The 14,344-nt window shown below is 54.5% G+C and overlaps 1 protein-coding gene across 1 annotated transcript in view; it reads left to right on the plus strand.

Annotated features, from left to right (window-relative positions):
- LOC100469477 (dual oxidase 2) overlaps nucleotides 1-14,199 on the plus strand; it is a 14,394-nt gene extending 195 nt beyond the window's left edge. Inside the window, 23 exon segments of the mRNA XM_034661712.1 lie at nucleotides 45-220; nucleotides 440-558; nucleotides 928-1,065; nucleotides 1,287-1,400; nucleotides 1,593-1,795; nucleotides 2,106-2,291; nucleotides 3,500-3,725; nucleotides 3,805-3,898; nucleotides 5,760-5,935; nucleotides 5,972-5,977; nucleotides 6,511-6,580; nucleotides 6,980-7,063; nucleotides 7,593-7,771; nucleotides 7,917-8,147; nucleotides 8,329-8,428; nucleotides 9,115-9,164; nucleotides 9,415-9,542; nucleotides 9,803-9,956; nucleotides 11,140-11,372; nucleotides 11,596-11,754; nucleotides 12,091-12,246; nucleotides 12,355-12,483; nucleotides 12,791-14,199. Of these exon segments, the coding sequence (XP_034517603.1) occupies nucleotides 45-220; nucleotides 440-558; nucleotides 928-1,065; nucleotides 1,287-1,400; nucleotides 1,593-1,795; nucleotides 2,106-2,291; nucleotides 3,500-3,725; nucleotides 3,805-3,898; nucleotides 5,760-5,935; nucleotides 5,972-5,977; nucleotides 6,511-6,580; nucleotides 6,980-7,063; nucleotides 7,593-7,771; nucleotides 7,917-8,147; nucleotides 8,329-8,428; nucleotides 9,115-9,164; nucleotides 9,415-9,542; nucleotides 9,803-9,956; nucleotides 11,140-11,372; nucleotides 11,596-11,754; nucleotides 12,091-12,246; nucleotides 12,355-12,483; nucleotides 12,791-12,913 (3,234 nt within the window). The 3' untranslated portion in view covers nucleotides 12,914-14,199.
- Nucleotides 14,200-14,344: the final 145 nt, after the last annotated feature.

Below are 14,344 nucleotides of genomic sequence, written 5' to 3' on the forward strand. Positions count from 1 at the left end.
ACACACGTGCACACACATACTCCTCACTTCCTGTGGTACCCCAGGTGCTGGAGGCCACAGCTGCCCTGTACAACCAGGACCTGTCGCGGCTGGAGCTGCTCCCTGGGGGGCTCCTGGAGAGCCACGGAGACCCTGGGCCCCTCTTTAGCACTATTGTCCTCAACCAGTTTGTAAGGCTGCGGGACGGCGACCGCTACTGGTTTGAGAACACCAGGAATGGGTAAGGCCTGCCTGGGTCCTCATCTAGATTCCACCTTGGCCTGGGCCCCAGGCCCTTTGCATGTAATGTCAGCAGCCCCATGGGCCCTTGATTCCCAGCTGGCCTCCCCACCTCCTCAGCTCCTCTGGGTCTCTCTCATCATCTGGGTCCCTGGGTCTGAGATTGCTGAGGCTGGCAGCCCCTTCCCATCCCAACAACTCCTGGCTTTTTCCAACTTAGGCTGTTGTCCAAAGAGGAAATCGCAGAAATCAGAAACACCACTCTTCGGGACGTGCTGGTGGCTGTTACCAACGTGGATCCCAGTGCCCTGCAGCCCAATGTCTTTATCTGGCATGAAGGTGGGTGGCCTGGGAGACCATAGTGAATGGAAGCCAGAGAAAGAACCAAGGATGGGGGGATGGATCGCTTGGTCCTGTCCAGNCGGGGCAGCAGGTGCCAGGTAGCCCCTTCTGTGTGGTGCTGGGAAGCCTGCATTAGGCTGCCTCCCCTAGTAGGGACTGGACTGGTTTGCAGGCTGCACTCTGTGGTCAGGCTGGGGTGGGTGCTGAGAACAGGATATGGAACGGAACTTTTTGAGGAGAACAAGCTCCAGAGAGGCGGGTGTGGAAGAAGAAGGGTATCTAGTCCTGCACAGGAGAGAGAGGAGGAGTGCCAAGCCAATGAGTGATATGCTCAGACTTTGAGGTCTTCTGTGTCCTTTCCCTCAGGTGCCCCCTGCCCTCAGCCTCGGCAGCTCACAACCCAAGGCTTGCCCCGCTGTGTGCCCCTGACCGTGATGGACTACTTCGAGGGCAGCGGTCCTGGTTTTGGCATCACCATTGTGGCTCTCTGCTGTCTTCCGCTAGGTGAGCTCTTCACACCCTCATTCACCTCTTTTCTCCTAACCGTCCCCCTGCCCGCTGACTATCCCTGCCCCTCATAACCTGCTGGTCTGTGGGACTAGCTCCTTGCTACCATCAAAGCCAGGCTCAGGGGCCCTTGTGAAGAGAGGGGCAACAGCAGAGCCCTCAGCGAAGCTGCAGGCGAGGGGTTCCCCTCCCCACTGGCTCCTTCTGATCCTTTTCAGTGAGTCTGCTTATCTCTGGGGTGGTGGCCCATTTCCGGGGCTGAGAGCAAAAGAGACTACAGAAGAAAGGCAAAGAGAGTGTGAAGAAAGAAGCAGCCAAAGATGGTGTGCCAGGTGAGATGGGGCAGAGGGAAGGGAGGGAGCTGGGGGCCANGAAAGGGAGCCATGGGAGAAAAACCAGGTTACAGACATGGGGAGAAAGCCAGGCTTTGGGGTGCCTGCACAGACTGGTAGAGTGGAACTGGCTTGAGGTCAGGGGCCTGGCTACCTCTGCTGAACCGCTCTGCCCAATTCTCCCTTCTTCAGCGATGGAGTGGCCGGGCCCCAGGGAGAAGAGCTATCCCATCACCATTCAGCTGGTCCCAGACAGGCGTCTGCAGGTCCTGGACAGGTGGCTGTCTGTGCTTCGCACAGTCCAGCTGCAGCCCCCGCAGCAGGTCAACCTCATCCTGTCCGGCAACCGTGGACGCCGTACCCTGCTGCTCAAGATCCCCAAGGAGTATGACCTGGTATGGCTATCCTGCCTCCCCTACCTGGAATGCTCCTATATCTCCCCTCTCAGAGCGAGTCCTATCAGTTCACCCTCTCCTCAGCTACAGAGCTCCCCTGGGAAGGCGATGCTGGGGAGAGGCACCCTTTCAGCAGACCCCACACTCCACGTGACCCTCCCTCGGACCCCCTTGGGCCACTCACCTGGTTCCAGCCTGATGGACTGGGGGGGGCAGCTTTTCCCATCTTCCTTAAACTTAAGGTCCTTCCGAGGGGAAGCTGAGCCAGAGCTGGAGCTCCGAGCCCTGGCATGGGTTTCCTCCCACCCAGGTGTTGCTGTTTAACGCCGAGGAGGAACGGGACACCTTCGTGCAGCATCTCCGGGACTTCTGTGTGCAGTGGGCTCTGGGTCTTGATGTGGCTGAGATGAGAGAGAATGAGCTGTTCAGGAGGGCTGTGACCAAGCAGCAGCGGGGCCGCATCCTGGAGATCTTCTTCAGACACCTGTTCGCCCAGGTGCCATGGCTGTGTCTTTTGGAGACAGGACGTGGCCCAGGGGTTGGAGAGAACCTGGGCTGGACAGGCTCCTACACGGGGTGAACTAAGCTTCTGGTCTGCGGGCTGGAGACACAGCGTCAATTGAATCGTAGCTTTGCCACTCACTCTTTCCCTGACCTTGGGCAAGTCACATCATCTCTGCTCTGTATCTCCATTTCCTCATCTATAGAACAGTGATTAAAATAGAATCCATCACTGGGGCGCCTGGGTGGCACAGCGGTTAAGCGCCTGCCTTCGGCTCAGGGCGTGATCCCGGCGTTATGGGATCGAGCCCCACATCAGGCTCCTCTGCTATGAGCCTGCTTCTTCCTCTCCCATTCCCCCTGCTTGTGTTCCCTCTCTCGCTGGCTGTCACTGTCTCTGTCAAATAAATAAATTTTAAAAATCTTAAAAAAAAAAAAAAGAATCCATCACCTTGAGTTGTTGTGACAATTCACTGAGAGAGTCCACATCAGTGGTTCTCGAAGTGTTGCCCCTGGACCAGTAGCAGCCACCGCACCTGGGAATTTGTTAGAAATGTAAAACTTTAGCACTCCCCACCAAACCTAGTAAATCAGAAACTCTGTGGTTGGGGCCCACAAGCCCTCCAGGGAATTCTGATATACTTTCAAGTATGAAAAACACTGTTCTATGTATAGTGTTTAGCCCAAGTGCTTGGTACATTTTGGGCATTTAACAAATGGCAGTTACATGTATATGACTTTTAAAACCTTTGCACAATGGGCAGAGACCAAATCAGGCACATGGCAGCTCTGTCTAAATTGACCAGAGAACATAACATATCCCTAGCCTCTTCCTGCCTGTCCACCCCTGTCTACTTCATCTTCTGTCCCCGGTATAGGCTGTTTCGTTTTGCATTTTGCATTTCCATCTTTGCCCCTTCTCGTTCCCACCCTCTCCCCTGGAGACCTAGCACCATTCCTACTGTATAAAGCTCTTGGATCTTGGGCCCAGGGAGAAAATGGACTGGCTCCTAGAGATTTGAGTCACCCGCTCAATAGGAGAGCAGAGGCCCAAGTCAGAAGTATAGCTGAGGACCTGGAGTGGCCACTGGGGCTCACCCTTTCTGATTTGGACTTTGGGGAGATGGTAAGGGTCACTGAACTGCATCCAGCTCAGGCCTCACCTCCTTCTCTCTCCCTCCCTCTGTTGCTGCCCGAGTGCAGGTGCTGGACATCGACCAGGCAGACGCAGGGACCCTGCCCCTAGACTCATCACAGAAGGTACGGGAGGCCCTCACTTGTGAGCTGAGCAGAGCTGAGTTTGCCGAGTCCCTGGGCCTCAAGCCCCAGGACATGTTTGTGGAGTCCATGTTCTCCCTGGCGGACAAAGATGGCAATGGCTACCTGTCGTTCCGGGAGTTTCTGGACATCCTGGTGGTCTTCATGAAAGGTAGGAGGAGGGTGGGCTATTCCAGGAACCAGCAATCTTTCAGCACAAAGGTGACCTGCATCCCTCTTTCTCTTCCCAGGCTCCCCAGAGGACAAGTCCCGCCTGATGTTCACCATGTATGACCTTGATGCAAATGGCTTCCTCTCCAAGGATGAGTTCTTCACCATGATGCGGTATGGTATGGGCCCTTCCAGTTCTGAGACTCTCTGCTGTTTGAAACCGGGAAACGAGTCAATCAGAGGGTGGGTGAGGTGTGACCATCTGTATCGAAAGGTGGCTTAGCTACTACATCCTAGAGTCTTAGAGTATCCAGCTTCATAAGTTCATCCGGCCAGGCCCCCGCCTCCAGGAAGGTCTATGATCTGCACTGTCTGTACCAGCCAGAAAATTCTCCCTCCCTAGTTAAAAACAAACCAACCAATGACAACAACAACCAAACCAATAGGACCAATAACAAAAGTCTACTAGCCCCTTTTGGATGCCTTTGGACCTTTGTAAACTCTTGTACACCATACATAACACTGTGTTTAGCACTGTGAAACAATGGATGGAGGACGGATGTCCTTGGTCACTTTTCCAGTATTAATCACCATGACATGCAGGAAGAGAAACGTGGAAAGTTCTTCTATATTCCAACCCGTCTTTCTTCCTGCTGCATAAGCTATTTCTGGTTGTGGTGTGCTGTGAAGACCAGTTTTGAGTGCATAGACTTCTTATTCCTGAAGACACCGTTCCAGTAACACGGTCCCCTTCAGCTCCATAAGGCCAGGGGTCTTATTTCTCTTTTGTTTCTGGCTGAATCCACCTCTCTGCACTGTGATTGGCACACAGCAGGTATTCAATACAAACTTACCTGAATCAGATGGAATAAATGAGCAAACGAATAAATAGAAGGCATAATGTGGTGCAGAGGCTTTTACCTTTTCTACCTCAAGCCTTTCCATTGCTTTCAGCATTCCCCCTAACTGCCCAGTCCCTCTTACAGCCCAGATCCCACAACTGGGCATGGGCTTCTGAAAGGCTAGGGTACCTGGGTGGCTCAGTTGGTTAAGCGCCCGACTTTTGATTTCAGCTTGGGTCATGATCTCAGGGTAGTGGGATCAAGCCCTGCATTGGGTCCATGCTCAGCGTGGAGCCTGCTTGAGATTCTTTCCCTCCCCCTCCTTCTGCCCCTCCCCCCACACATGCTCTCTTTCTAATAAATAAATCAATAAATCAATAAATCTTTAAAAGGCTAGGGTGAGGCCAATTGCAGTCCATCCCTCACTGCGTGTGCCATTGCAGGCCCAGGACTGGGTGAGGCTCTAGGGAATCTAGGAGAGGGTTCCTGTCCCCCAGAGCTGAGCAACCACTGTCTCCTCCAGTACCCAGTTGTGAATCTTGCTCAGTCTCACTTGGGTAATGCGTTTTTTTAATGTGTTTGCTGTGGCATGCACACAAAGGTCTTTTTCTGTTGGACTCACACAAACGTGCATGGTGTGTTTGTTTTTGTCCCAAAGCACAGCCTAAGAAAAGAGTATGGCCGCTGCATCCGCCACTCTGGGTGCTATCAGATGGGGTGTGGAGACATTCCTGTGTGTGCCTGGGGTGTTGGCACAAGGAAGCGGCTGCCATTGTAGCTACATCCCCTTCCCCCACACCCGGGCTCTCTGTGCCCCCACTGGACTGTGAAAGGGGGAGGCCAGCGGTGGTGTGGGATGCTTTTCCACAAGAGGGTGGGCAGAGGGCCTGCCCCACGAGAAGCCCATGGCCCATCTGGACATGTCCGAACACTAAATGGACTTTCATCCCACCTCTCAATGCCCCCTTGTTTGAGGGCTGCTTTCTCTAATTGGTCAAGGTCACTTCCAATTTCAAACCCTTGGCCACCCCACCCAGCTTCACGTCAGCTACAGGCTGGATGAACACCTTCTCAGTGCCATTTCCCGGGTCACTGGTAACCACATTAGATAATCTGGGCCCCGCTCCACCCTGCGCCTGCCTGAACCTGACCTTGCCAGATGACAGGCTGCTCTGTCTCTCCTCCTCCCCCAGGTCCTTCATCGAGATCTCCAACAACTGCCTGTCCAAGGCCCAGCTGACGGAGGTGGTGGAGTCCATGTTCCGGGAGTCCGGCTTCCAGGATAAGGAGGAGCTGACGTGGGAGGACTTCCACTTCATGCTGCGGGACCATGACAGTGAGCTCCGCCGCACCCAGCTCTGCGTCAAAGGTGNTGAGCTCCGCCGCACCCAGCTCTGCGTCAAAGGTGGAGGTATGTGAGTATGTGAGAAGTGGTAGGACTCAGGGAGGGGTGTTCCTCCAAAATGAGGATAGGACCCACGTTTTATTTCTCCTCAAGTCTTTTGTGCCTAGTACAGAGCCAGGCACTTGTCATCAAGGGTGTCACATATAGCTGTGCAGGTTGTGCACTGCACAAAGATGCCTACTGAGAGGTCAGGGCGTGGCCTGAAATCCAGCCTACATGCCACTCACTGAGCTCGAGCACATTGGCCCACAGTGTATCTAGTCCGAGGAAGAGGCATTATTTTCTTTATGCAAAGGATCCAGTGGTCCCCTTTTCTAATTGTACCGAGTCACCACCTTGTCTAGCAGCACAAAAACAGGCTGCCTTGTGTACAACAGCTGCTCAGTGTGGGCAGTGAGGGGAACAAGGCCGGAACAAGAGAACATGACAAAGGCACTGACAAGTGCTGTGGCAGCCTTCCTAGAGAAGCGTGTGGGGGCAGTCTCCCACGCTTCCACCCTGGTGGGGAAGCCTGTCCAGACTCTCGTTCTTCTCTTCAGGTGCTGGAGACATCTTTAAACCAAACATCAGCTGTCGCGTCTCATTCATCACTCGGACTCCTGGGGAACGGTGAGCAGGAATGGGGTATTGGCAGGTCCCCTGGAGAGAAATGAAGGAAGTAGAGCTGGCTGAGTCAGTCCCTGGGACCACATATTTGCCCCCTGAAAGTAGCTCTTAGCCCGTGATTGATCCTGGCCCAAATTCCAGGGCTTCCCACACCCCACGTGGCTCAGGAGCCTGGCTCTCTCCCTGCAGAACAGAATCCTTCTCTAAAACAGATGGCCGGATCGTAGTCGTTTATTCTGCCCTGGGTCTCCTGCCTGGCTTCTCCCTGACCAGTTTTATGGGCAGGTTCTGTGGGCAAGGATGGGTCCCAGGATCCTTCCCCATCTTCTGAAGCTCTGATCTGGTGGTTCTTCTCCTGGCTGCAAAGAAAGGGGAGAACAAACCCCATTTTCCATTTCTCAGCTCCTGCTCCCAGAAACTGGAGTTCTCTGCCTCGGAAGCCCCAGAGCTGGGGGGCCCTGGGCTGAAGAAGAGGTTTGGCAAAAAGTGAGTATTTTCCAGAACCCCAGCCCAAGGGAACACGGGGAGAAGTCTCAGAGTCTCTGGGCCCTGCCCACCCCTCCTGGACACACAAGGTTATGTGTTTCATTCCCTGACTGGTGGGCCACAGAGTCAAATGGTTCTTCAACATCTTCCAACGTCTGCACCCTAATCTTCAGGCAAGGGGCCTGGCACTCAGATGCAGTGCCGAGGTGGCAGTAAGGGGTCTCCTGGCTCCTGCCTGCTTTGGCCACAGCACCAAGGCCTGTGCAGGGAGTAGCAAGAGGGAAGGACAGACGGACGGGGGAAGATGAGGTGGAGTAGTGTGCAGACAGAAGAGTGGGGGTAGATGGAGCAAATAAAGAGGAGAAGTACAAGCCGGGGTGGGGAGAGGAGTCTGCTCCCCAGATGCTGTTTCCTTCGTTCTGTTCTGGCCCCTTCTGACCCCGCCGGGTCGCCAGGTCTCCTTCATGGGGTGGCATTCAGGGGAGGCCGGGCGCCCCGGTCTCATGGCCAGTGCCTCCCACGGCTGCAGGGCGGTGGGGCCCACTCCCCGGCTGTACACGGAGGCACTGAAGGAGAAGATGCAGCGTGGCCTCCTGGCCCAGAAGCTTCGGCAGTACAAGCGCTTCGTGGAGAACCACCGGCGGCACATCGTGTGTGCCGCGGTCTTCTCGGCCATCTGTGCTGGCCTGTTTGCAGAACGCGCCTACTGTAAGAGCTCCGGGTGGCGGGCAGTGGCAGGGGAGAGGTGGAGAGCCTTCTGGTGGCTCTTCCCACTGGAGCCCAGGTGTTCGGACTCAGGCCCCGGGCCCCCAGCTTCTGTGCCATGCTGACCCATGCCTCGCCCCCTCCCCAGATTATGCCTTTGCCTCACCACCCTCGGGCATCGCAGAGACCACCTTTGTGGGCATCATCCTGTCCCGGGGCACGGCCGCCAGCATCTCCTTCATGTTCTCCTGCATCCTGCTCACCATGTGTCGCAACCTCATCACCTTCCTGCGAGAGACCTTCCTCAACCGCTACGTGCCCTTCGACGCCGCCGTGGACTTCCATCGCTGGATCGCCATGGCTGCTGTTGTCTTGGCCAGTCCGTGGCTCCTGGGCATTCTCCCCCCCATTGTTGCAACCCCGTGGGTCTAGCTGTGGGGGAAACAGTGAGGGGATTGGAGCTACTTATACTCCCATCCCTCCTCCCTGGGCCTCCTCTGTCCCTTGGGGTGGGAGGAAGAGTCGGCCCTGGATGGCATCTCTAACAGGGTCTCTCTCAGTTCTGCACAGTGCCGGCCACGCGGTCAATGTCTTCATCTTCTCAGTCAGTCCCCTCAGCCTGCTGGCCTGCGTCTTCCCCAACGTCTTTGTGAATGATGGGTCAGTTCTGGGGAGGGCTCCCCCTTGGGACACTTGCGGCAGGCCGAAGGGCATAATGGAAAAGAAATAGATGGCACTAGCTACTATACTCTCTCTTTGAATGACTGAGAAGCCTGCTGGGGAAGCTGCAAGGTGACTTCCTTGCCCTGGAAGGAAGCTGGCCGTGATTAGCCAGGGAAGATATTTGGGAGAGGAATTGGAGACCCTTTCCCATGTGTACCTGGCATAGAGCGTGACAGTCACTGGGTGAACATTTATGGAGCACATCTTATGGGATCATCCAGGTGCCGGAGAATAGGCAGGCCAAATCCACGCAGTCATTCAGCAAATACTTACTGAGTATTTACTACGTGCCTGGCATTGTTTGAGCACAGGGATTAGAGCAATGAGCAGAGCAGAGCCACACCCTTGCCCCCACGGAGCTTACAGAACATGAAGTACGCACTCAAGGAAGCAATTGTCAGCTGCAGTAGGAGAGTTCAAGATAACACAGGAGCAAGAATGGCAGAGAGAGTGGAGGGCAGACCTGGCGGAGGCTGGGTGCTATGTTCCTTGGATGGACCCCTGGCCTCTCGATTGGAGCCCAGTAACCTCAGTAGTCAGGGCCGGCGGGAGCAGCATCACATTGCGACAGTGGGGGAGACAATCCTTCCCAGCCAGAAGCTCCATATCCCTTTGCCCTACAGGTCCCAGCTTCCCCCAAAGTTCTACTGGTGGTTCTTCCAGACGGTCCCAGGTAGGGAGTGGGGCTGTATGTGGGATCTGGGGGATCTATCTGCGGCTCTCTGTCTTCATCTTCCCACGGACACATCCTTGTTTGTAGCGGCCCTGGTTTCTTTCTAGTCACCAGGACAAGCCCCAGCTGCAGCCCCTGCAGACAAGCTGTTCTGGGGCCCAGGGAGGTCAGAATGGGGGAATTCTCTGTTGTATTCTCAGCCCACACTGAGGTCCTGAGAGTATCCTCTGACCCTGCCCCCTGCTCCCAGGTATGACAGGGGTGCTGCTGCTCCTGGTCCTGGCCATCATGTATGTCTTCGCCTCTCACCACTTCCGGCGCCGCAGCTTCCGGGGCTTCTGGCTGACCCACCACCTCTACATCCTGCTCTATGTGCTGGTGAGGGCTTCTTCTGGGTAGGGCCAGGCCATGGGGCAGGGATGAGGACTCACGGGGCAGGCTGGTGGGGGGAGCAGGATGAATAGGGACCTAAGATCTCAGAGTGAGACCCTGAGGTCGGAAACCCCAGCCTCTGAAGTCTCTACCGGCTTCATCTACCCAGCCCAGGCCGCAGGCCCAGGCAGGAAGTGTCTGGACAAGGGGAGCGCAGGAGGGGGACCTGGCTGGGCCTGAGATGTACTAACTGGCTGTGTCTCCAGCTCATCATCCACGGCAGCTTCGGCCTGATCCAGCTGCCCCGTTTCCACATCTACTTCCTGGTCCCAGCGCTAATCTATGGGGGAGACAAGCTGGTGAGCCTGAGCCGGAAGAAGGTGGAGATCAGCGTGGTGAAGGCCGAGCTACTGCCTTCAGGTACCAGTCCCAGCCTGACCCCAGGCGGGGAGCATCGGAAGTCAACTCATGGGATGTGTGGAGACAGCTCCCCAGGCCTCCAGGCCACCACCGAGGCTTCTGATAGCCCCTTGGGGAACCCATGTAGCTCTCCTGATGCAAATGGAGCCCCAGAAAGGGCTATGCTTGCCCCCAGGAGGACTTGCAAACAATGAGAAGTGACCATGAGAAGAAGCAGCTGGAAGTGCATACAGAGAGGTTTATGGACAACACACCCCCCCCCCCCCAGTGTGTGGCCTGGGTGCAGCTTGGGGAACTATATACACCCCTCCCTTCTCCCAGAGTAACCCCCCTTCAGAGATGGGCAATTGGCCCACATTTCGAGAGTCTGTCTTTGAGAGTCTGTGTTGGCCAAAGTAGGGATTCATATCACTGTAGAGGCTGGCCGATGATTTTAGTTGTTGGGGGACCATTTAATCTTCAGGACTAAGTAAGAAAATTAACCTCATTTCAACTTTATGTCAATTAAGATTACTCAAGGACAAAGCCTCAGCGTGGTGTTAGAACACCCTTTGCACTCTCCAGTACTTGCAAATCAACTTTTTTTTTTTAATCAACTTTTCTTAACAAAGAGAGAACAGGCCTGAAGCTCAGCTATGGTCAGGTACCAAACAGTATCCAGCTAAAATCTGATAAATGTGGTTCCTTCTATTTAGAACACATGACACTGGTTTTGCACCCATCTTAGTTTTCTGAAGTTTGTCAAGGTAAATCAAATTGAGAAAGTAAGTTGATTTAAAGAAAAACATTAAGTAAGCAGTAGTACAGAGGTGTGCAGAAATGGCCCATCACAAACGTAATTCTCATATGGTGGAGGTTTGGTAAACACTGAGATGGTCCTTGGGGAACCCGAGGTCCCCTGCCCTGTGGGCTGACAAGACGGAGGTATAGGGCCTGGACCTTTCGTGGGAATAAGGAGAGGAGAGGAGGAGAGAGCTGGAACCAGAAGCAGAGAAACCCAGCTCTTGGGCTACCAGGAAAGAGAGAAGGGGACCCTCCAACTCCCACCCCCAGGAGCCCCACTTGCTCAGACCATATGCCCACTCCCTGTGCTCAGGCGTGTGGAGAAGACAGGGTATCTGCCAGTCTTCGGGTACTACGAGCAGCCCTTCTGATCCCTGCCTTGCCTGCCTATGACCCCCAGGAGTGACCCACCTGCAGTTCCAGCGGCCCCAAGGCTTTGAGTACAAGTCGGGACAGTGGGTGCGGATCGCCTGCTTGGATCTGGGGACCAACGAGTACCACCCCTTCACACTGACTTCTGCACCCCACGAGGACACGCTTAGCCTGCACATCCGGGCAGTAGGGCCCTGGACCACTCGGCTCAGGGAGATCTACTCACTTCCAAGGGGCGACGGCTGTGCCAGATACCCGAAGGTGACCACCACTGGGCATCACTTTTGAGGCTCCAGCATTGGCAAAGGGTTCCCACCCTCCTCCACCCTGAGACTAGAAGCTCCAGCCAGTGCAAGACCAGGCTGGGGTGCCTCAGGAGAGGCTAGGATGTTGCCATATCCTTCTTCGCCCCACCCTGCCCCCATTTCTATCCTCGCAGCTGAGGCCAGGCCAGGCTCATCTCTTCTCTTCCTTTGGTTGGCAGCTGTACCTCGATGGACCATTTGGAGAGGGCCACCAGGAGTGGCATAAGTTTGAGGTGTCAGTGCTGGTCGGAGGGGGTATTGGGGTCACCCCCTTTGCCTCCATCCTCAAAGACCTAGTCTTCAAGTCATCCCTGGGTAGCCAAATGCTCTGTAAAAAGGTGAGCATCTCTCTCCCATTCTTTGAAGGAATGGGCACGGACTGCCTGATTGTGTCCCCATGTCACAGCTGAGTAATATGAGGAAAAACCCTCGGCTCCTAGACTGAGTCTGCTGGGGTCATTCGTACACAGTTGTCCACATGCCCAACATTTGAGGGAGGGTAGGAGGTATAGCCAGGAGGACAGCTGCTGGGTCTGTTGGTTAAAAGCCTGTGGGGCTGCTAAGGTTTGGTGTCTGTGGGTGGTCTGAGGCTTTCCAGCCTCTCAGGTGAAGGCATTTGGAGTGGAGGAATCTTGAGCTGAGCCAGGTCATGAGTGCCCCCCCCATGTCCCCAGATCTACTTCATTTGGGTGACGAGAACCCAGCGGCAGTTTGAGTGGCTGGCCGACATCATCCGAGAGGTGGAGGAGAATGACTGCCAGGACCTGGTGTCCGTGCACATCTACATCACCCAGCTGGCTGAGAAGTTTGACCTCAGGACTACCATGCTGGTAGGTCAGGGCTGGCCAGGCTGGGTGGCTAGGTGGGCCACCATCTAAACTAAGAGCTGACCCTGGCTCTGCTTGGCTGTGCCCTTCCTCCTCTACTCCCTCTCCCAGTACATCTGTGAGCGGCACTTCCAGAAGGTGCTGAACCGGAGTCTGTTCACGGGCCTGCGCTCCATCACCCACTTTGGCCGCCCACCCTTTGAGCCCTTCTTCAAGTCCCTGCAGGAGGTCCACGCGCAGGTCAGTCCCACCCCACCTGTCCTAAGACCCTGGCCTTCCCCTGCCAGGATATCCTGCCCTCAAGCACCCTGCAGATGTAATCTGAGTGGAGTACCGCCCCATGCCAGCCCCAGGATAGGGTCAAGTGTTGGAGGAAGGCTTCAAACCCAACCCCCTGCTGCTCCCAGTTCAAGCCTCCTCCTTAGGGCAGGGGGTCGATGCGTTGGCCATTCCAGCAGGCTCGAGAAGCACCTTCTTCCCAGGGGTGAGCATCTTAAGCCTTCAGGCCTCTCCTCTCTGCAACTATTCCCCTCAACACACTTGGCAGGTACCAAAGATTGGGGTGTTCAGCTGTGGCCCTCCAGGAATGACCAAGAACGTAGAGAAGGCCTGTCAGCTCATCAACAGGCAGGACCAGACCCACTTTGTGCACCACTATGAGAACTTCTGAGAACTTCCTGGTTTCTGTTTCCCCTCTGTGGACTAGCCCTGCCAGCAGTTTCTCTGTCAGAATCCACCTCAGGCCTCAGCTAGAAAGCTGGAAGAGCCCCTATGCTCTGAGAAGGTAGAGAAGACCCCTCCAGCTCAAGTCACAGCAGGTTAGGGCAAACAAAAGCAGGGTGGGGACAGTCCCCACCTTGTGATATCTGTAGAGGTGAAGAGATACAATAGTGTTTGCTTGTAATAGGTCCCCATGTCTCTGTTTTCCTTGCACAAAATTGATGTGTTGCTTTGGTATTTTCTTGGCCAAGGCACTTGAGGGATAATGGAGGGGATATCTGATGTGAAGAGAGGGCTAAGTGAGACTCGCCTCAGAGCCTACCTCAGAAGCCATGATGCTTAGAACCTGGATAGTCAGACTGCCTCTATTCAGTCTCTGAGGCCTTGTCCGTCCAGCTCCACCCCCGACCCCTTCTTGCTCCTAAAGGGAGCTCAGAGAGCAAACATGGTTCCCTAGTCCTGATGTTCCTGTGGTCAACCAGCAATGTCTGTTGCTGTGACCTTTTTGTGGCCCCTCCCTGAGCTTGTGGAGCAGCCCCTGGGCTCTGAGACCAAGGGAGTCCAGACTGTCTGCCAGACGCTCAAAACTCCCTCTCAGTTCCCTACCTCCACAGGAGCAGGGTGACCAGCTGTCCTGGTTTGCCCAGGACTCTCCCACAACTCTATCACTGAAAATCTCCTGTCCTTGGAAATGCCTTAATCCCAGGCAACTCAGACAAAGTCAGTCACCCCACACAGGAGGCAGCCTGGAATGTCACCTCTATACTTGGCTCTTTAAGACACTTCCTTTTCCTTCTGCAACTGATCCTTTCCTAAAAAGCTGAGCTTTAAATTTTTTAATATAAATTTAAGTAAATTTGCATACAGCAAAGTGTACAAATCTTAAAGTTACATGTACATGTGTTAACACTACCCAAATCAAGATATAGAACATTTCCATCACCCCAGAAACTTCCTTGTACCCCTTCCAGTCTCCCCCAAACAGTGGAAGCAACCCCTGATGTGATTTCTGTCACTCCAGATTAGTTTTGGTCATACTGAATGTATCCTTTGGAAACTGGCTTCTTTCACTCGGTGCAATGTCTCTGCGATTCATCCATACTGTTGTGTGTATCAGTAGTATATTTCATTTTCTTCCACTATAGAGATGTGCCAAGATGTTTATCCATTCTTCTATTGATGGACATTTCGGTTGTTTCCAGTTTTTGGTAATTCTCAATAAAGTGTCAATGAATGTTCTCGCACCTGTCTTTGGTGGACCTAATGCACTCATTCCTCTTGGGTATATATCTAGAAATGGAGTTCTCCAGCCAAGCCGTGGCAGGGAGAGTTTCTGCCCATCTCCACATGCCTGCCCCAGGCTCCTGTCCTCAATGGTTGG

Source organism: Ailuropoda melanoleuca, chromosome 5 (assembly GCF_002007445.2).
Source record: "Ailuropoda melanoleuca isolate Jingjing chromosome 5, ASM200744v2, whole genome shotgun sequence".
Taxonomy (NCBI): Eukaryota; Metazoa; Chordata; class Mammalia; order Carnivora; family Ursidae; genus Ailuropoda; species Ailuropoda melanoleuca.